Source organism: Fusarium venenatum (genome assembly GCF_020744135.1).
Source record: "Fusarium venenatum strain MPI-CAGE-CH-0201 chromosome Unknown EDB82scaffold_2, whole genome shotgun sequence".
Lineage (NCBI taxonomy): Eukaryota > Fungi > Ascomycota > Sordariomycetes > Hypocreales > Nectriaceae > Fusarium > Fusarium venenatum.
In genome coordinates, this window is record NW_027072130.1 from 8,663,163 (window position 1) to 8,683,437 (window position 20,275).

Consider the following 20,275-nt stretch of genomic DNA (forward strand, 5'->3'; position numbering starts at 1 on the left):
GTGAACATTGGCTGTCTCACTACCCCTCTTTCAGTCTGTAAGATAACCTCTTGATCACCTTTTAAGGCGGACATGGCGTGTCAGAGGAGGAGAAAACCTCTTTGGCATCGGTAGCGTAAGTACTCGACGATAAGGCCTTGACAGTTGTCACTCGCTGAAATGATTACACGTAGAAACATCAGCGGCGGTCCCACGCTCGACTAGTCAGATATTCAAGCGTAGATACTTTGCCAAGCTGCAAAGCCTCACGGGTCTCACAAAGTTCAGACTAGTTCCTGGCTGCTACGACACCTTTGAAGACTCAATCACGCTTGATGAGTTGCTTTTGGCCAGTTAAAACAGCGATTTTCGAGTCTGTTGGCTTGGCAAAGCTAAGTAAGTTTCAACTGAACGCCATAAGGCATTCTTGACAAGCCAAAAGCCACTGTTCTTGGCGAGCTGTCTGTGCAGCGCCACTTGGAAGGGAGGGCTATCTGACTTGATCCAGACAAAAGGAGTGCTCATCCCAGGGAGATCATGAAGCTGCCATCTAAACCTTCGATCCACTATAATGGCTCATCAAATCTCCCGGAAAGAGAAGATTGCAGACTGGAAGAAGTCTATCTTCGGAGGTGCTTGCGCTTGCGTTGTCGTCTTCGTAATCAACCTCGTTATTGTCATCTGGTCGACGAAGGCGCAGAAAATCGATGACAGGCATAGTCCTGGCACAAACAAAGGGCGAAGCGTAATATTCGAAGGGTCTTGTTCTACATCTAGGAACCTTAATGTCCTCATCCACTTGCTCATCAATATCCTCAGCTCTGTCCTGCTTGGAGCAAGCAACTATGGAATGCAGTGCCTCTCTGCACCTACCAGAGCGGATATCGACAAAGCTCATGCTAATCGGGAATGGCTAGATATCGGCATCCTCAGCGTTCGCAACCTGAGCAAGATCTCCCCAAAAAGAGTTATACTCTGGTGCCTACTTGTTATTTCTTCACTTCCTTTACATCTACTGTAAGGCTCCCTAACAGACAAATATTCACATCCTAACCTACTCTAGATTCAACTCAGTAGTATATTCGTCTTTAATTGCCTCTAGCTACAATGTCTATACCTTCGATGATACTTTCCAACAATTGGAGAGAGAACCCGGTTATGTTCCTAAAGGCACCGACCCATGGAGTTACTATATGTTAGAACTTGCCAAAAAAGGGAGGCTCGATAACCTAACCAACGCGGAGTGCATCAATGAGTATGCCATACCATTCCAAACAAGACGAAGCGATGTTATCCTCGTCGTAGATACAACAAACGATACAGAAAGTATTACAGCATCGGGAACAAAATCATTCTCCTGTAACCTTAACTTGCCTTCTGGATATGAATGGATATGCCCAGACGCAACGTGTAGTCGCACATGCTGGGCTTTCTTACCAGAAATAAAGCGTCGATTGGATAACTGGAGGCCATTCGGGAATCGCGTTCAATACTGTCTCAGCCAGCCTATACAGCAAACATGCCGCTTGAACTTCGACAGGAATATCGCCATTACCATACTGGTAGTGAACGCCATAAAGTTAATGATACTAGTATACGCGGCGACTTATCCACCAGAGGAGCCTTTGTTCGTTATTGGTGACGCTATTCAGTCATTCCTCATAACGCCTGACATAGTCTCTAGCGGAAGTGGCTTAGCCTCTGCGAGACTTGTCCGCAAAAATGATAATTGGAATCAGCCTTGTATAAATGATGGGAAGCGTAGACGCTGGGGTTTTGCTGCAAGCAAGAGACGATGGAAATTCAGTATTGTAATGTGAGAATTCCGATCTATCACAAGAGTGTCTCAGGGCTAATATGTTTACTATAGATACGCTTTAGCTCTTATATTTGCTGTTTCATTCCTTATCAGGGGTATTGTTGCACTCCCTGGCCCTCGAGACATCAAGTCTCTATGGGATCTCGGGTTTGGAACAGTAACTGAAGTTACTCTCATACAGGGTATTACGCCGTACGATCTTCAAGATAACAGTCTAGCATCCATGGCAATATTGTCCAATCTTCCCCAATTGGGTTTTTCGTTATTGTACTTCCAGTATAACGGTCTGTTTACAAGCATGGCAGCGGCAAAAGAATGGAGCGATTTTGGGCAGACACGAAAGCCCTTGCGCGTATCATCAAGCCCACAAGGCAACCAGCGTTCCCGATATTTTCTACAACTTCCATATAAGTTCAGCATTCCACTTCTAGTAACATCAATACTAGTACACTGGATGCTTTCACAAAGTATCTTTGTTGTTGCCATTGAGACTTGGCATCATTACTGGTATCGAGATAATGGAGGATATATGTCTTGGGCCCTGGTATCTTGTGGATATTCGCCTATCGCGATGATTTTCGTTGTTATAACTGCAGTTCTAATGGCTGCTGCAGTGGCTGTTACAGCTTACTTGCGCTTTCCGACATTCATGCCTGTGGTGGGAAGTTGTAGTCTGGCCATTGCTGCCACTTGTCACGATCCAGATAATAGGCCACAGGTGGTGGCACCACTGTATCCTTTGAAATGGGGTGTAATGTTGGACGAGACTGGAAGGAGTTCAAAGCATTGTGGGTTTTCCCATCGTTATGTCGAAGAGCCAGAGTCTGGACTGATGTATTATTGAAATATCCCCAAAGTATTGATCATCTGTATAATACAAATAAAATGACTTACTGCTTACTGTTCCGTCATAGATAGAGCGCCCAGATGAGAACGCTTGCGTTACGATTGGTGGCCAACGATTTGAAGACCCTTGAAGACCCTTGATAAAAACCAGCCTGCAAGAAGGGTAAGCTGTTACATCTCAATTGGAGAAGGGAAGCGTTCAGGCATCTTTTCAACTTACATTTAATTGATTTATAGAAACCATACCATCCATAGGAAGAGTACCAACGTAACTCCCTCAAGGGGGAATTTCGGTTACATTTCGATAAACAAAGACAAGAGATAGCATGCAGATCTATAGATTATTATCGCTCGCACTTTTTGGTTGAAATGGGTTTAGCCTGAATGTTTGCACGGGGTAAGCTAGCAGGAGATCGTGTATTTTATTGGTGAGGGAAGACCATGGAGCTAGCTCTGCTTTGTTTGCTGGCTAAGTCCGAGAGTCCGAGACATGATACCAAGATCACCCCCGATAAGTTCCATCTAAGACATCTGGATGGGTCCTTGCCTGAACATTTCCATAGCTTTAGCTACTTAAGAAATTAAAGACAGTCGCAGGTGTATGCCGAACGATGTCTACCCTCTAGTAGAGGGGTACGGAGGAAGGCTTGCTAGGACTATAACGTAGTTTTCATTAGCCACTGTATTTCTTGAAACACTATACCTATAAAGGTTAAGTAAATAAACTCATTTACGGGCTGGCAACTGAATAAGCTTCTACTATCTTTCTTCCAGGGCATCAGTTATCGTCACAGCCTAGCTCTCTGACTCTTAGAATGCTCACGCAACACATCGTTGGCCACCTTCTTGCCTTGCTCAAGTGCACCGTCAATGAATCCACGCCATCCGTTAGCCGTATCTCCACTTGCAAACATGACGCGGCCATGAGGGAGCTGCAGCTCCTGAAGGTACACTGTGCTGGATGAAGGACCCCAACAAGCCCACGTTCCCCGAGAGAAAGGATCCTTCACCCAATCATGTGACAGATAACCGTCTACTTCGTTATCTGCACCAATGTGATGGTTGAAAGCTCCAATTACCTCTTCAGTATCCTTGATGTCCGGGAAGCAGCCATTGAGTCCAAATCCAATGCAGTATGTTCCATCCTTTTCCTTCTTTGTCCCATTGTGATCTGTGAAAGCAAAACAGAAAGGTGTAGGTGGGAGCCCGTGATAATACCAAGGAGGAGTAATGTGTCGAAGCTTGTAATGAATTTTGGCGCCCCCAGTGATGTGACCCTTGTCAAGTGCTTTTTGTTTGAGCGCATTCAGAGGCGGCTCGATCGTAATGGTCTTGAGCACATTCCTTAAGACAAGTAATTAGCACAGCAGGAAAGTGTAAGCATATTAAATCACTTACAATGGTATGGTGCAGACAATACGACCTGCGGATAAAGTACGTCCGTCTTTGGTAGTGACAGTAGCCTCGTTTGGAGTTTGGCTGATCTTGGTGACTTCGGTGCTAAAAAGAGCTGCGCCGGAGTAATCCTCAAATATGGCTTTGGCAAATGATGTCATTCCGCCATTTCCAAGCTTATACAAACCGGCTGATTCGAATAGCTGTGTTAACGTGTGGCCACCAAGAGCGTACCACCGGAGACCCTCTGTGAAGCCAATCTCGTTCGACGGGGAGGTAGCGAAGGTGTTTGTCAATCCTTGAAAATATGCCTTATTCTCGTCTGACTCATCAGTGATGGCATCAAGCCTGTCACGGATACTGAGATGGTCGTATTTGCACCAAGGTGCCAGGCGGGTTGGGTCATGCGGATAAGGCATGAGCTCCTTGCTAGTGTAGCCATCGATAGAAAAGACTTTGCTGGCAAGTCTCTCAGCGGCTACCATAGCATCTTCGACAGCCTTCTGGTCAAGAGCTGATTTTTTACCGGCAGTTCCCTGCCAATAAGTGACCTCTGGCTTCAAAGTTCCATTTGAAGTCTTCAGATTATGGTGAAGATTGTACCGGGTAAGTTCAATGTAAAGATGTGGCTGATTCCTGTAACGTAACATCCTTGGGTTAGGATGTTTCTTTCAACAGAGCAGTGTTATCATACCAATGGACCCAGGTGCCTCCCATCTCAAATTCCTCCCCAAAAGCTCGAGCGGTCCAAGTCCGTCCTCCAATGCGATCTCGAGCCTCAAGTATCAGGACCCTGAGACCTTTGGCAGCGAGATCTCGTGCAGAAACTAGGCCAGCAAAGCCAGCCCCGATAACAATAACATCGTAGGTATCATTGATATGATGGCTGCTGGGAACAACAGCCTGGGTTTCTAGGCCACTCTCCGTGTGGGATTGCCACCAGAGATATCCTTCCTGTGTTCTAGGCATTCTGTTTATGTGAAGATGAGAATAGGAGATATAATACTGAGAGAGAGCCTTTATTGTTGCCAATCTTTACAGAGCATAGATTAATATAGCACTGCAACTACATGTCGAAAAATGGGGCCGTATACCTGATAACATATAAGTCCGAAATGCCGTCTTTGTCCGAACGGAAGTATTTTCTATTTCTGGTCAAAGTAACCCAGCCTTGATTCCGACTGAAGGGAGTTGTACGCTTGACAGTGGATAGTGGATGCTAAATGAGTGGTGAGGGGCAGATAGAGAGCTCGGAAAGCTAGATTAGCGTTTTCCGCATTCCGAATGCAACTTCACACGCGAATTCGGGTACTTCCCATGTTACTTGACCCATTCCGCAAGTGTACGAAATTAATTGAGAAGCAGCAATCTGCAGCAGCATTTCATCAGCACGAACCGAGATAAGTCAGCAACGGAAATAACAAATCGACGCAAGGAATTTCCTGTCTATTATTTAAGTAATGCTGCTAGAGATGGAAATGGGAGCAACACATGAATGTGGAGTGAGAAGTCATTTAGATACTCCTGGAAACACCGTTCGACACCGTCATTCCAAAGAACGCAGAGTCGTTCGATTGTCTCTTTGCGGCGATCTTTGGCCAGCTTGTTATGGAAAGGCACGATATCATCCAAGAGCTCCGCCACCAAGTTGAACGCATGCATGAGATAGACTCCTTTGTGACCACCCAAAAGACCATGCACTGCCTGGATATGGAGTCGCGATGAAATTGGCAATGTATCCATGAGCTGATTTGTCTCGAGCACATTACGAGCCTCTTCTAGCATTTCTAAGCTACTTGGCCTATTGTTCTGTTTTCTGTCGGAGCATTTGTCGACCATTCTCTGTATCGAGGCTTCTAGTTTGGCATCTTTCATATTTTGCAGCTCGTGGCTGTGATAGTGAAGTTAATGATTTGTGACTTGCCGAAGTTTTCAAGCCCAATGCTCTGCCTTACCTCCAAGGGACTAAATGTCTCCTTTAGTCGACCAACGGCGACCGCCACTCATTTCCTGATTGCCGCTTAGAGCAAAAGTTATATAACTACAGGATAAGATATTGATACGTACCGGAAGCCTAAATGATTGGCATCTGTGTACGCTAGGTAGACGCTTCGTGAGGAGAGGTTTCACACTCTTTGGACTAATTATGCATAAGGTGGTATTTATTACAAAGGATACAATTTTCGCTGGTAGTGGAATTCAATGCGTGATAAGGCTAACGAATAAGGTCTATATTTTTACACCGGATTACACAGTGAATTATGAATCTGCTAAATAGCCTTGCATGTGGTGTAAGGTTGTGATTGATGAGCTGCAACGGGAGGTTGGGAGGCATTTTATAGTTCCCATCCTAACATGAATGTTCCCTTCTTTACGAGATTGACGTAAATGCACTCCCAATTCTCAATAGTTTTAGTTGTCAATCTTATCGGCGGTGTATGGAACGGCCTTGTTCAGACGAGCCCATTCTTTCTCAGCATCACTGTTGAAAGGGGGTGGGATAAACCCATCGATGCGCCAAAGTCCTCTCTCCGTCTCGTCGATGTGGTACTCATAGTCGTAGCCCTTATCAGCGATATGCGGCTTCAGGGCCTTCTCCACCAACTCGGTAACCCGGTTATACTCCTCGACAGAATTGTTCAACCTGACGGCAATATGGTCTACCGCCATACGGACGAAAGGCTTGTCGGGAATTTCTCCGCCCTTCCACAATGAACCGGCTGGTAATGGAATGAAATTGACAATTGCATAGAAGGCGGGCAAGCCCACGTTGGTGTAAAATGACGTGATGTCTTTTGCCAACTCTTGCTTGGATGCATCATCAAGGAAGATATCAGGAGTGTGGTAAATAACCCAAAGAGGCATTTTGAGATGTTTATGCTGATTGCGAGAAGAGTTGATGTTGGAAGTGTGAACTGACTCAAGTCGGGCGATGAGAGATAAGATAAGAAGGAAGATGAATATGTGTGATATAATCTTAGCCAGGTGAAGAGTATACTATCTAAATCAATTATATAATTACTATGTGCTTTAGTTATAGTCCCGGTTTACGCTTTTTTTCGCACCGCCAAGATTATTAATCACGGCCATGACACGTATTGACATGCTGAAGACCCTCCTCAATCCATGTGAGGGTTTCGCCGCGGATGGTTTCAGAAACAAGGTATAAATCGGAGCCCGTCGGGGAAATTATGTTACCAACGATAACTAAAGTGGAACGAAGATTCTGAATGCGACTGTACTTGTTCACTAATCGCTCCGACCGGAAGGACTAGAATTTGTCCCAAAAGCTTGATTGGTTTTAAATATATAATTAAGCTAGATAGAATGATAAGCGTCGGAGGGTTTAATAAGCACCAGATCAATAAACTGGTAAACTATATGGCATATAGTGCCAGAACTAAACACATAACTAAACGAGCTATCAGTATAAAATATCAATAGTTAACTACAGTTTGCTTTTCACATTCACCCAAGAAGTAGTATTTTATTCATTCAAGAAAGTTGCATCAGGGAAAGCATCATGTCACAACAATTAGTCTTTATCACTGGAGCCACCGGTTTCATTGGGGCACATGTCGCTACTCAGATCCTAAAGGCAGGATATCGAGTCCGCCTCAGCATCCGACGACTCGAACAGATCGAGAAACTCAAGAACCACTTCAACAACTTTGCCAACCAGTTGGACTTTGTTCATGTACCGAACTTTACGAAACCCGATGCCTTCGAAGAGGCTGTACGCGACGTTCATTTCGTTGTCCACATTGCTTCGCCTATGTTGGGACAGGGTTCAGACTTCAAAAAGGATTACATCGATCCGGCTGTTCAAGGAACAATCTCAGTTCTGAACGCTGCTAAGTCTGCACCCTCTGTCCAGAGGGTTTTGGTAATGTCGTCCATCTTGGCGTTAATGCCTCTTGGTGGTCTGCAGGATCCGTCAATCTCAATTCAAGGTATGAAAATAAATTCTTCAGAATATTCCAGAGTCCGTCACTAAGAAAAACTCCCATAGAAAACTCAGGCAAAAAGCTGGAGGTCGACGCGAACATGGATGTTCCCGACGGTCCAGCCGGAAATGCCGTTATGTACCAAGGTTCCAAGATTCTAGCACACGAGAAAACGAGAGAGTGGGTATTGGAGAACAGTCCTACCTTCTCTTTGTTTACCTTCCATCCTACCTTTGTGGTAGGCCCTAGCATCTTCCAGGAAAGGTTTGAGCAAATTGATAGTATCAACAAGTTCTTCTTTGACACAGTCCGCACCGGAAATATCATTATTCCACCCTTATTTGTCGATGTCAGGGATGTTGCAGATGCCTTTGTGGGGGCCCTGGTTGCAACTATCCCCGACGGCCAAGAATTCATCCTTACCGGCCAGCCTACGTCTTGGCCTGAGGTTGGCAAGGAGGCAAAGGCTCTTTACCCTGACGCAAAGTTTGAGCTAGAGTCGACAGCTAAAGAGGGCTCGCCCATGGATGTGGTTCCCCAAGCAGCCAATCGCTTCCTGAACATCAAGTGGAAGTCATTGACGGACCTTGTTCGAGGCGTTCTTGACCAGCAGCTTGCACTTGAAGCTCAAGCAGTATAGGCCATGATAGCATAAAGACACGAGTATATAGAGGTTATATAAAATATTATATTCTATAACAACCTGGCAAGATTAACTATATCTTCCGCTGGAGTCATTCTACACAACCGTGCAGAATAAGAATTATATCCAAGGTTAGAAGCTCTCTGCTTTACAACAAACTTGAAACAACTCAAACACTTTCCCTGCAAGACCCTGCCACTATAGACTTAATCTATGAGTCGGTTTTATTCCCACAGAGATATCGGACTGATATAAAAACACCCTTACAGTCAAAGCTCTTGGGTTTATCCTCACAATTCCCCTCGTGCAACGTGTGGTGCTCAGGGTCGTCACTCGATGGGTACTTCCAAGTCATCCAAGTAGGCCCTCCACAACCCTCCCAAGAGTATTGGAATCCGTTGGGTAACAGGAAGGGATGGCTACAGGGATTGTCTGGCTCTGGAACTGGAATGACTCCATAGTTGCATGCAGCATTCTTGGTACCATCGAAGGCAAAATCGATATGGTACTTCTCTCCATCTTCTTCGCTTGTGCCAATCCAGATTGGATCGTCGGGTACATCTGTTGGACCAGGTGTTGCAGTAGGTATGACGGTTGGGTAAGATGCGGTGGTTAATGTTGAGGTGATTGAAGATGCACAGCTCGGTGTTGGTGTTGTGCTTGTTGAGTCGTGACTTTTAGAACTTATCAGCATGTTACAGGTTCTGATGGTCATGGTGTCTTGCCTTGATGTTGTAGCATTTTCAGCGACATATTCTCATATAGTCACCCAATGATTTAACTGAACCTGCGCCATCAGAGCCGAACGTAAAGAATGAGGCCAGAACCAAAATCACGAATTGTCATGACACAAGGGTTGAACATGCAAATGTGTGCAAGACCTGGCTGATGTATAAAGACGTGTATGCATAGTTCCGTAAATGGACTTTGAGGCTGGCGTCTTCAGGCTACAGGTTAATCCATTCTTTCCAATGCTGGGGAGGAAATAGAAACATATCAGATTATCGAGAATAAGACGAACCATGCAATAGGGAGGTCTAAATGACCTCTTAGCTTTACGGCCATTGGAACTTGCAAAGGGTGAATTAGCGACCCGCTGTGTTCCCTCTAAGCAATGCGTCTTCGGCTGAAGTGGCGAGACTCAACGTGTTGGCGGTCAAGATGTCAGTGGATCATGTTGACTGGTATACGGTTGTTGTGGCTTTTGTAGGAAGCAGGCTCGCTTACCATGCTGCAGTGATTATCGTACAGGTCTTATTCAAGATCCCCTCAACTACTTCTAGACCTTTATCGATTCGTCTAAACGTATAATATTGCTCGAAAAGTGCAACATCCATCTTGAATGCCATAGAGTTGTCATATGTGGTTTGATACTTTTGGTTGGAATGCAACGAGGTATGCAACTATTAGTTGCTCGCATAAGCTCGAGGAAAAGAAGGAATGTTTCTTTCTCTCTGTCGCATCGTAGTTGTTACTGGCTGCTTGATGAAAACAACCTGTCTTTGCCAGTCAGATGCGGGGCGCTGTCAACACAGCCTCTTCAATTCAGATTAGTAGCAATTACTCTGTTGCACTCTTTTGGTTCAGCGTCTCTCAGTTGGTTTCATTCTTATATGAGTCTTCCTTCCAGTTGTGAATCCAAGCTCGAGACTTCCCATCCAAACCCTACTATCCATCCTTTGCTTCAGGTCAACAATGGTTTTTCTTCGCTTTTTAGCCTTAATGGTCTTCTTTGTTCTAGTATCGGCTGTGAACCACATACCTGATAAACAAATGAACGAGTGGCTCAATGCCGGCGATATCCCCCTTGCCATCGCCTCGCAGCCCATGTGGTTTTTCGGCCAGTCCCAGAATCAACCACCATTCTATCCCATCTGGGCTATTCGAGCAGGCAAACAAGCCCCGGGTGGTGGTATCTGTGCGTTTCCTGAAGTAGGTTGCCACTGCCGTATTCCAGGCATTAAAATCGGCAAATCTGGACCAAAGTTTCCTATCTACTACACGTACAAAAAATGCAATGAAAAGAAAATCAGAGTGGCATATAACATCTTCTTTGACAAGGATGGTTTCATCGCAGGTAGACACCGGTAGTAAGTCTAATTTGCCGTTTCATCAACTCATCAACTGACAATACGAAGTGATTGGGAGCATGTCATTGTGGTTTGGGCCAGAGGTTCAGATAACAAGTGGCATCAGTCTCAGTTATTCCTATCTCAACACAAGACACACGACATGAAGAACTGGAATGATATCCAAAACACCTTTAGGAGTAATGACGCCAGCAAGCCTCGTGGTGGTGATAACGGAAAGAAGGGCTTCGCTCATCCAAAGGTGTACGTTGCTTGGGCGAAGCATGCTATCTACCACGACCGTAACACTGGATGGAACGATCCTTTATCTCAACAGCTTGACCATGCTTTTAGGTCACAGGATTGGTGGTATTACCATTCAAAGGGTTAGTTGGTTGTATACAGCTTGATGATTTGTAGACTGACTTTTATCAGGGGACTACATCCGAGCTGGTCGTTCCACAAAAATCGGTCGTCAGATTGCGGGCTTAAACTGGGGAGATGCGACAAGCACTCCTCCCAATGTTCACGACGGGCTGTGTTCTATTTGATGAATTACTACAGCTATATCAGGGGCTACTTGCAAGTGGTCGTTAAACACAATGCGACGCAGATCAGGGATAGCTAGTATCTATGTATTTCAAGCGGGACAATCTTTGAGCGACTCTATGACACACGAACATTTCAAATACGTAGGACCATATCTTCAATTGATGTATTGAATAATGTTACGTTGCCTACTTTGACAGAATGTTTCAGTCAATTAAGAATATGGGTTCTCACCGACAAGAGGTTGAAGAATAACATCGTGTGGAGCCTCAACGCGTCGCGAACGTGTACAAGATCGGTAGATCTAAACTCCACTTGCCGTATATCCGCTTGGACTCGGAAAGCCAGACCGACAATTAATATAATACTTTTAGAAACCTCAATTGGTCAAAAAGCCATCGCATTGACGAACCCGCTTCACCGCCGAGATAATACGAGCTTTTTACGAGCTTTTGTGTAGATCTTTATAATTGCCGGACCCACAGGTCCATTGAAGTGCCGGATCTACATCATCACTGACGTATATAAAGCGATAGCCATTCCCTTCAAACATAAACTCTCTCATCAATCACTTCTCAATCCACTCAACCAAATTCAAGTCTCTACCAACAAACTTTCAACTATCAAAATGAAGTTCTCCGCTGTCGTTCTGGCCACTGCCGCCGCTACCGGTGCTACCGCCGATGCTGTCTTCAACGTCCGCGACTTCAAGGCCAGCTGCACTCCCCACAGCGCCATGTGCAGGTATGTATCCTCAAACCCTTATCTTCTGTGAACATGCGGCTGACCAATCTCACAGCTACTCTTTCAATGTCATCCAGCCCGGCACCATGGACACTGAGGGCTATGAGTGCACCGCCAACGTCCCCGGTGCTGGCCCCGGCGAGCTTCCCGAGGTCAAGGCTGGAACCTGTCTTCCCTCTTCACGAACCTTTGACGTCGTCCGCAGCGATGAGGGCTTGACTCTCACCGTATCCGTCCAGGTCTCGCCCAACAGCTTCACCAAGGGCTCGCACCTCATCCCCAAGACGGACATTAAGACCGTCAAGGGAGATACCCCCACCGGTGACGTCCAGGCCTACACCGGCCCCAAGGACTTCCCTCTTGAGCGTATCGATTAAGCTATTTTTCGACATCGTGCACTGTGCACCATGATCTGTCCGAGCTGGGACGGCGCAGTTGAAGTTGGGAATGGCTATGAGGAATGAGACGAGCGATATGAATATGATGGATTAACGCGTTTTGACTATGAGGGGGTATTATGAAGCTCTTCCGAGTAAGAATTTGTGATAATTCGAGCTCGGATTAGCGAATTGATCTGAGAAACAATTAACTTAGGAAGTCTCAATGGAGTATATTTATTATAACACAAGACGCATGGTGAAGATGTTAACAGTGACACACAATGAAACTTCCAAGGCTGTAGCTTACTAGTCACCGATTACGTAATGAAAGAGGTCAGACATGTAAGCATAAACCGTACATTTCCATGAAATGAACACCAGTAGCGTCTTGTTGCAGCGGGGTATGGGTAAGGTGACTTGGCTATCCGGTGATTTTCTAGAGGCTTGACCAAATCAATGATAGCCTGACTTTGGATTTAGATGCTACTTCGTATATGGGAGTGATTGACACGGCAATACCCGGTGATATGCCTTAGCCCTGACGCTACTGGTGTTCTATTTCGGTAAGGTACCCTAGAGCTTTGGACACACCTTGGTGCACATTTCTACGAAGCCATTTTACATTTAGATTTTGTTTGCCAGCACGACAATAACATAAAGAGCAGTATTGCTATTGGTAGCACTATTCAAAACCGAAGGATTGCCTGATCAACAGCAGAATGAAACCTCGCCAAACAGTGTGTAATTTGATTTAATTGTTTAATTCCAAAAGTTGTGGATATCAGAAACATAATAGACGTCAATAACACAAACAACCTTGACGAGCATCAGAGTCACTGGATGTATATTGGTATCAGTGTTACTAGCAGATATTTCCTTAAAAATAAAGTAAAGTAAAAGGATTTTATCAAGACTTCAATCTCTCTCTCATGAAGGAAGCGGTGAGATGTTTTGTTCAATCAAGCAAGCTCGCGGGTAACTGGGCCCTCGGCCAAATACGCCAGCGACGGGAGCGGACAGTTAGATTACAGGGGTCACCGCACACAAAGTGGCGGATTAATGAGAACTCTAATTCTATGCTTAATGTTAGTGGATGTTTATTCTCAGGGTCCGTAGGCAACCCGAAAGGATTTGAACACAGCTGAGAACTTGCCGTTGTTAATTTAGCCCCATTGGTTAACCTTCCTATTTTAGCAGATAGGGTCTCGCTAATCTCTTATCTAAACGCGTTTCAATGTAACATATGCCCCTGGGCAACTTAAGTATACTTTAGCCTCCTCTTATTCCAATGCATTACTAGGTGTCTTGCATACCTAGGAGGGAAAGACACAGGCCCGTGCCACAACTGCGCCTTATAGACCCCTCAAATACTACGGCATTCACAACTGTAGGGTTCGAACACTTAGCCGAGACCTTCTCTTACTGGACAAGCTGTGTCTGAGTTACATAGAAGGATTTCTTTCCATACGGAGAAATTTGCTTGGCGTAAGATCTACATGGGACTTGGTGAATTGTACAACTATCGGACTTCAATCTTAGGACTATACCTTCTACTAATGGATAGTCGGGGTCTGGGCTCCATAGATAGACTTCTTTCTATACGATGAAGTCCAATGGGTGAAGTGCTTGGACATGGGATTTGTGGATCGCGGGATTGCAATCCTAGGCTCAGACCTTCGGATACTGGACAGTCTAGTTCTTGGCTTCAGAGATGGACTTTCTTCCACAAGGCGAAGTCGAGCCGACAACGTGCCTCAACATTGAGTTGGTAGATTGGGCGGAAGCAAAAATCTATAAAGATGGCCAGATCTCCCACTTACTTCTTTCTTCAGAGCAAACAAACTCACTTCAAACTCAGCAACATCTGTTCAACAGTTCCTCATCAATCCTATCTCCATCATCCCTCTCAAACTCCAATCCAACATCATGCGTTCTGCCGCTGCCATCCTCTTGGCCATTGCCAACCTCGTCAGTACTTGATGAAGTTCAAAGAATTCGTTTATAGCTAACCTGTTACCATCAGTCTCTGGTTTCTGCTGCTCCATCAGCACCCAAGGTGCTTGATGAGAGTGTGTTCGAAAACGCTGACACTCCCACCTGGAAGATCCCCGTTGTAAAGGGCGAAGCCCCCGTGGAGTTCAAGGGTACCATCCAAGACGTTATGAAGCAGCTCGAAGTCGACTACCCCGAGTATGCCCGCAAGGCTCATGAGAAGATTGACGCTGCAATGGAGGACGAAGAGGCGAATGAGGCACCCCCTTCTCCTGAGGCTCAGGCTCTCGACCGCCTACAGAGGCGGGATCACAACATCTGTTGGAACTTCCCTGCTGCTAGGGAGAGGCCCATCCACGAAGGTATTCAGTACCTCCGCGGCATCGGTGGCGGCTTGACCGTGCGCGCAGGTCCCGGAGCCTGCGATAGAATCAGCTGCTCAAGCAATGCAGGAATCTTTATCTGCAACGATGTGAGTTATCTACAACTGCTATATGTGTTGAAAGAAATATCAATAGCTGACCACGATATTTAGAACCGCACTCCATTCTTTATCCCATCATGGGATAATGTTGCCAATGCAGCCAAGGCTTGTAACAACGAGTGCCGTAGGTTCTGCTTTGATTGCGGTCTTCAGACAGGTTGGTGGACCGCCGGACAGCGCTTCCATGACGCCAACTTCAATGTCATCCTCCGTGAGCAGTCATGCTAGATGGGGAATTTAAGGATGCTGAATATCAGCTTGTTTCACATTCTGGTGTCGGATTGTTGTGAGATTGAGAGTTAATCTCAAGATAAGAGTTGTCTCGGAGCCTATTCTATTCAGTCATTACTACAACTACTATTTATATTTCAAGCAATACATTTATCATTCCAGGATCTCAACTCTTCTGCGAGACTTACAATCTTTGGAAAGGGTACTTTATATATGATTTGGTGTAACGGCTTGTTCTTCTCACCTGATTCGGTTGAAGTCATTCCATGGTCAGTAGCGATTTACATTGGAGAATCATTCGTGCCAAGTCATACCGTTGTTGTGATGCGAGGAAAACCCAGCAACTTGGGCTCGTAAATTGTCTCCAAAATTGGTCTGTCATTTTCCCCAGACGCTCAGAAAGCACGTAACCTGTACCAAAAAAACATGTTGAGAAATTAGGCGCTTTAGAACTGAACTAACAGTTTCTTTTCCATAGACCAATCCTTTACGTTTTGGTGCTGTGTTTCATGTGCCTTTGGTAGACGGTGGATGCCACTGTAGTCTTGTACTGATCGTCAACTCTGCTTGGTTGAAAGAGGGCCGTAGAGCTCAAGTGTCGGGTCGATGCACTGCACTCTGTCGTATTGGCTATTATCACTGTCTTGTTGGCCACTGTGCAGTCCGAGCTTTATGAGTTTTAGGCCATCGTGCAGTTTCATTTAGTTATGTAGTTAGACCCTTGTCAATAAGCTAACAATCTATTGAGCAAGGAGGACACAAATTCACGCCAATGTTAACGTAAAATCATAACTTGGAGAAACATGTCTTTAGGCCAACTCTCGCCAAGGATATAGCTGAAGTTGAAGTCATGTTTCAAGAAAATCTCAATTATATCATTCCTCAACGTCAAGACAAGGCGCCGACACGTTGAAGGATTTTGGAAAGACTGTAAACTGAATATATCTTCACATCCTAATCTTGTCGCGCTATACGTTGAGATTTAAAGGTCTAACTTCAATTTGACGTATCCTCCACAACACTGAACTCTCGTTAAGTCAACTCATATAAGCAAGTGTGTGTCTTGTTCACGTCCTGTAAATCGTAATCAATTCTGTCCAGAACAGGGATTATATACTCACAACTTCCCAAAATAGTTTCTTCCAAAGGCCTGAACTTTCCGTCAGGAAGCACACCTATGGGACCTAAATCCTCGGGGTAGCCCACTGTAGCTTCTTGTGTACCATCGTTCTTTCTTATCAGGAAGGAATCAGTTTCTTTGTCTGCAAGAAGGATACGCATAAATGCATGTTCCTTCACCATGTTTGCAATATCTTGTGTGATGAACATCCCATCTAACAGCTGTTGAAGTAACCATGCATCATTTACTTCGATGTGATATGTTGGTTTCATCAAGAATGCAAATTGTGACGTTGAAGATTTGTATCCGAAATGGGATTCCCGGTGTACTCTATCCCTTACAAGCTTGAACCCCTGACAATCAGGCCCGCTTGCAACAATATATTTCGGTCCTGGCACTTTGCTCATAACTCCAAGTGTCATAAACAGACCCACGATTTCTTTGACCAAGTGTTTGTGGGTAACAAAGTCCTCGTGGATTCCTAAACCGACCCTGTCAACTTCGAAGATCAGCCGATTGTTCGGGTCAAGTTCGGTCAACAGGAAGGAGCGCCAAGCCCACAGAATTGCGTCAGTTGCGCCTTGTTTAGTTGATGAATCTTCGACACTGTTTTCATATACTCTAGATTGATTCTTCAACATGTCAAGAATGACTCTGTAGCGTCTGAAATTATCATTATGAGGCAAACAAGGGCATGACTCGCACGCACCGAGCATAACATAAGCTGAAGCTTCAAGATTATAAGTGCCACAGGAATTGATCAATTCTTGAGCCCAATCGTAGCGTTGATGGTAGGCAAGGTAGAATATGAAAAAGTTCTCGTAGCTCACAGAATAGGGTGGGCGTATAAGGTCTTTTGACTTATCGATAGAACAAGCGTGAATGAAGGATTGAATGTCATGCGAGACACGAATGGGGTATGAGTCGTCGCTTTCTTCCGGTAGAATTTCAAGAATATGCCATAGAGGGTCACAATTGTGACGCATGATAGAGTGCTGGGCGAGTTTTACCTTGACATATATCATGAGCATGCATTTGGGGGTCTTTGCATATGTTCCGAAAAGCCTATGCCCTTCCTCGCCTTCTAAAAAGTCAATGGCGGTTTTATGTATGAAGTCGACTTGTTTTGTTATCCACGGCGCCATTTTGCTGTCACATTCTGAAAGTGATGCATGTGGCAGATGATTTCTTTCAGTCTTGACCTCCAAAAGTCCAGCAGAGATCCGGAAAAGAGTCTTCTCGGTGTTTATACAGAGCTTTACCCACTCGTCTACGCAAGGGGTGTCATTTGGTCCTGCAAAAGACTCCAGAGCAGCCTCATCCGCGGCTATAGAGAGCATAGCGATATCAGAATTCATGCTCCCAGGCCTCTGTTGGATGTACTGAAAGTACAGTGCGGCTCTCTTGACATATCGTTCCCCGTACAAGGCAAACCTCGATAACATGTCCCGATAAAGACCCATAAGATCACTTGGTAGCTTGGAAATACGATCGAGTATGTCATCCCATCCTTCATCGAGTTCATCAACATCTTGTTGAATGTCCTTCAAAACCATGTAAACCCATATGAAAACACCTTCTGCTCTTGTGAAGATTTCGTAGGTGGCCTTTTGGAATTTCTCATCGTCGACCTCGATATGTAATTGCCCAAGCTTATCGACTGTATAATTGAGAATGTCTTTCCTCGTGAGATCTTGCATTCGCAGGCTAGGTTGAGATTTGAATCTGGTGGCGAAGAGACTCTCAGGACGACTGGAAACGCAGACTTTCACTCGATCTAACTTGGCAAGGCCGTCCAAAAAGCTGAATACTTGGTTCATACCGTCATGGGGCTTCGACATTTCGTCCAATCCGTCGATGAGGAAAAGACACGGGTGATCTGAGCGGCGGAGAACATCAAACAGTAGCCTTTTGACATCTTCAATATCCCAGTCGGTAGCATCATTTTTGTGGCAGAAGCTTGGTGACTCGCGCAAGAGTCTCAAAGCAATAGCTTTCTCATTCTGCAAAACCTGATGAAATAGCGAGCAAACCAAGCCCTTGAAACTGCTTTGATCGTTACTCCCAAGTTTCCACAGGTAATGTGAGATGATGCAGCATTGGGGCTTCCATCTCTGAAGCATTGCTTTCGTCCGCTCATCCTTCTCGATGAACTTCATGAAGAAGCTTTTTCCTGATCCGGGCTTCCCACTGACCCAGTATAGACAATGGATATCCTCTTCTAGCCAGCTGGCTAGAGTAGGTACTTCGACTGCTCCGTAATAGCTTTCCTGAGCCTTCTCTTCTCCGAATACCCATTCGAACGTGTTGTGATGACGTTTCTGGATAGAGTTCTTCCTGTCATTCATTCGGTCGTATGTAAAACTCGTGAGAAATCTGTTGTAGGTCCCATCATCTAACCTAGTGTGTCTAATTAGTCTTCAGATCCGCATTCGTCGGCGTTACCTAGTTTGACGCACCCGAGTTTATCTCTAATTCCATTCCATATATCAGTATCTGAGCGGTACTCTCGAGGCAGATCAGTAAGTGATCTGAGGAGTAGTTCTATCGAGACTGTGTCCTCCGATGGTGCAGTTCTTTTTAAGGTTGAAGATCCGGCCTTTGAACCTCTAAGAGACCTGTCACCTGATATGATCGGCATATCAGGCGTGGCCCTCACGAGGTCGTCAAGATCGTCCGGGTTTTCCTCAGGATCATGCCCGGCAATAATTCTGATAGGATCGGGAAGCGGGGAATTCTCGTGGGTCGTCTTTGAGTTTGTCTCTAGTCTTTCTTCCATACAGGCGATCGTAATCCAGTAGCAAAGGGAGAGCCCGTGTGACATATCAATGATCATCTCATCCTGACGAGATAGTGTGCCTGCGGACTCTTTGTACTGTAGTGGGTGGGCCAGTTTATTGTATAAACTCTCTGCGATACTCGTGACTTGAATCTCGAAAAGTACTCCATAGTAGAGAGAAAGTCCTGTGTTATACTCATCAGGTCGCATCCTCACCTGAAAGTTTCGACCTTCATATGCTCCAAACCTGGGTTTCCAAAGAACTCCCACATCGCGATCTGACGAGAAGGTATTGATGCCTTCAACGGAGAACCTTTTCTTAATCAACTGGTATGATTGATCAAGACCAGACGGATAGTCCACAATGATCCGAAAACCGATAAGGTCATGAATACCGTTACGAATTAGTCCTGGACTGTCGTACTCCTTGCCACGGAATTCTTCACGACGTTCGATTGACTTGCAGATAGAATCGTCCTTTTTCACCCTGCTATTTAATGTTGCACGTATCGAACTTTCTTCAAGCTGCCAGGAGAGATATTGATTCAACGCTTGCTGCATGGCCTCGTACTCAGGCATTAATATTTGCCAGACTTCGAAGAATACCTGTTTTGCTGACTGTGTAGGGTTTTTTGCCAGTACATTCTCAACCTCACGATCGAATCTGACACTCAGGCCCAATACCGGAGATAATGGACGCGAAGACATTGGAATATTCGAGGCCAATCACAGGCCAACGAGAGTCAATAAGAAGTGCGATTCGATGACTCTGTAGAGAGTGTGATGAGGAGTACCATTGTGAGGCTCAGAAACTCATGAGGACAGAAAGAGTAGAATGTAAGATTTCTGACGAAGTGCATTTTTGGAGATATGAAATGGCCTGACCATCGACCAATAGCCTCAAGAGTGCCTTGCCGCGGCTAAAATGCAAGCCGCTTATACGCATACGGTAAGGATCAACAACATTATCAGATCAGGCTGCAGAGTTTGCGCCCAGGCATAGGTAATAGGCCTTTTCATCTCTATTTGGGGGATTCTCTTGATGTTACATCGTCGTAACTTGGACATTCTTGCAGACAGTTGTGGGAGTGGTGCTTTGTCTATCCTGCCGAGCTAAACGTAGAATCAATCGAAAGTTACTTATCTAAATAAAGGGCCTAACACACACCGCTCTTGAGAGTAGAGAGGCTTGTAGACTCGGCAGGCTTCCTTGCCTCTTCCCATTGGGTTGTGCATATTCAGCCCATAAGCTTTGTGTGACCACACAAGTGAGGCCGCTAGTCTTGGCATGTATCGCA

The 20,275-nt window shown here is 45.3% G+C and overlaps 8 protein-coding genes across 8 annotated transcripts; 5 read left to right on the forward strand and 3 right to left on the reverse strand.

Annotated features, from left to right (window-relative positions):
- Nucleotides 1-550: 550 nt before the first annotated feature.
- EDB82DRAFT_567348 (uncharacterized protein) lies at nt 551-3,006 on the forward strand (the record flags this gene model as incomplete). The annotated part of the gene is made up of 5 exons (XM_065609844.1): nt 551-996; nt 1,043-1,795; nt 1,850-2,622; nt 2,693-2,796; nt 2,865-3,006. The coding sequence occupies 4 exons, from the start codon at nt 551-553 to the stop codon at nt 2,710-2,712; spliced, it is 1,992 nt and encodes a 663-aa protein (XP_065465094.1). The 3' UTR covers nt 2,713-2,796; nt 2,865-3,006.
- A 65-nt stretch (nt 3,007-3,071) lies between these two features.
- Nucleotides 3,072-5,287, reverse strand: EDB82DRAFT_198577 (uncharacterized protein). Its single transcript, XM_025736414.2, has 3 exons — nt 4,734-5,287; nt 4,043-4,675; nt 3,072-3,988 (listed from the first exon to the last, which is right to left on the reverse strand). The coding sequence occupies exons 1-3, from the start codon at nt 5,006-5,008 to the stop codon at nt 3,433-3,435; spliced, it is 1,464 nt and encodes a 487-aa protein (XP_025587023.2). The 5' UTR covers nt 5,009-5,287; the 3' UTR covers nt 3,072-3,432.
- Nucleotides 5,288-6,451: 1,164 nt separating this feature from the next.
- Nucleotides 6,452-6,904, reverse strand: EDB82DRAFT_537500 (putative oxalocrotonate tautomerase; the record flags this gene model as incomplete). Its single annotated transcript, XM_025736418.2, has 1 exon — nt 6,452-6,904. One exon carries the CDS (start codon nt 6,902-6,904, stop codon nt 6,452-6,454), a length of 453 nt encoding a protein of 150 aa, XP_025587027.2.
- Nucleotides 6,905-7,562: 658 nt separating this feature from the next.
- On the forward strand, nt 7,563-8,626 carry EDB82DRAFT_556923 (uncharacterized protein; the record flags this gene model as incomplete). The annotated part of the gene is made up of 2 exons (XM_025736419.2): nt 7,563-7,992; nt 8,052-8,626. The coding sequence occupies 2 exons, from the start codon at nt 7,563-7,565 to the stop codon at nt 8,624-8,626; spliced, it is 1,005 nt and encodes a 334-aa protein (XP_025587028.2).
- A 1,776-nt stretch (nt 8,627-10,402) lies between these two features.
- EDB82DRAFT_556925 (uncharacterized protein) lies at nt 10,403-11,249 on the forward strand (the record flags this gene model as incomplete). Its single annotated transcript, XM_025736422.2, has 3 exons — nt 10,403-10,719; nt 10,768-11,084; nt 11,134-11,249. 3 exons carry the CDS (start codon nt 10,403-10,405, stop codon nt 11,247-11,249), a joined length of 750 nt encoding a protein of 249 aa, XP_025587030.2.
- Nucleotides 11,250-11,647: 398 nt separating this feature from the next.
- On the forward strand, nt 11,648-12,632 carry EDB82DRAFT_502219 (uncharacterized protein). Its single transcript, XM_025736423.2, has 2 exons — nt 11,648-11,991; nt 12,047-12,632. Exons 1-2 carry the CDS (start codon nt 11,876-11,878, stop codon nt 12,366-12,368), a joined length of 438 nt encoding a protein of 145 aa, XP_025587031.2. The 5' UTR covers nt 11,648-11,875; the 3' UTR covers nt 12,369-12,632.
- Nucleotides 12,633-14,297: 1,665 nt separating this feature from the next.
- EDB82DRAFT_525718 (uncharacterized protein) lies at nt 14,298-15,075 on the forward strand (the record flags this gene model as incomplete). The annotated part of the gene is made up of 3 exons (XM_025736424.2): nt 14,298-14,339; nt 14,395-14,835; nt 14,899-15,075. The coding sequence occupies 3 exons, from the start codon at nt 14,298-14,300 to the stop codon at nt 15,073-15,075; spliced, it is 660 nt and encodes a 219-aa protein (XP_025587032.1).
- Nucleotides 15,076-16,110: 1,035 nt separating this feature from the next.
- EDB82DRAFT_546150 (uncharacterized protein) lies at nt 16,111-19,685 on the reverse strand (the record flags this gene model as incomplete). Its single annotated transcript, XM_065609454.1, has 2 exons — nt 16,111-18,535; nt 18,658-19,685. 2 exons carry the CDS (start codon nt 19,683-19,685, stop codon nt 16,111-16,113), a joined length of 3,453 nt encoding a protein of 1,150 aa, XP_065465095.1.
- Between the last annotated feature and the right edge of the window lie 590 nt (nt 19,686-20,275).

What these genes read in the sequence shown, in the direction of transcription:
- EDB82DRAFT_502219 (XM_025736423.2), top strand. Translation starts at nt 11,876, where the DNA reads ATGAAGTTCTCCGCTGTCGTTCTGGCCACTGCCGCCGCTACCGGTGCT. An exon ending in CCCCACAGCGCCATGTGCAG is followed by an intron (nt 11,992 to 12,046) that starts GTATGTATCCTC and finishes CCAATCTCACAG; the next exon opens with CTACTCTTTCAATGTCATCC.
- EDB82DRAFT_198577 (XM_025736414.2), bottom strand. Translation starts at nt 5,008, where the DNA reads ATGCCTAGAACACAGGAAGGATATCTCTGGTGGCAATCCCACACGGAG. An exon ending in GGAGGCACCTGGGTCCATTG is followed by an intron (nt 4,676 to 4,733) that starts GTATGATAACAC and finishes GTTACGTTACAG; the next exon opens with GAATCAGCCACATCTTTACA. An exon ending in ATTGTCTGCACCATACCATT is followed by an intron (nt 3,989 to 4,042) that starts GTAAGTGATTTA and finishes ACTTGTCTTAAG; the next exon opens with GAATGTGCTCAAGACCATTA.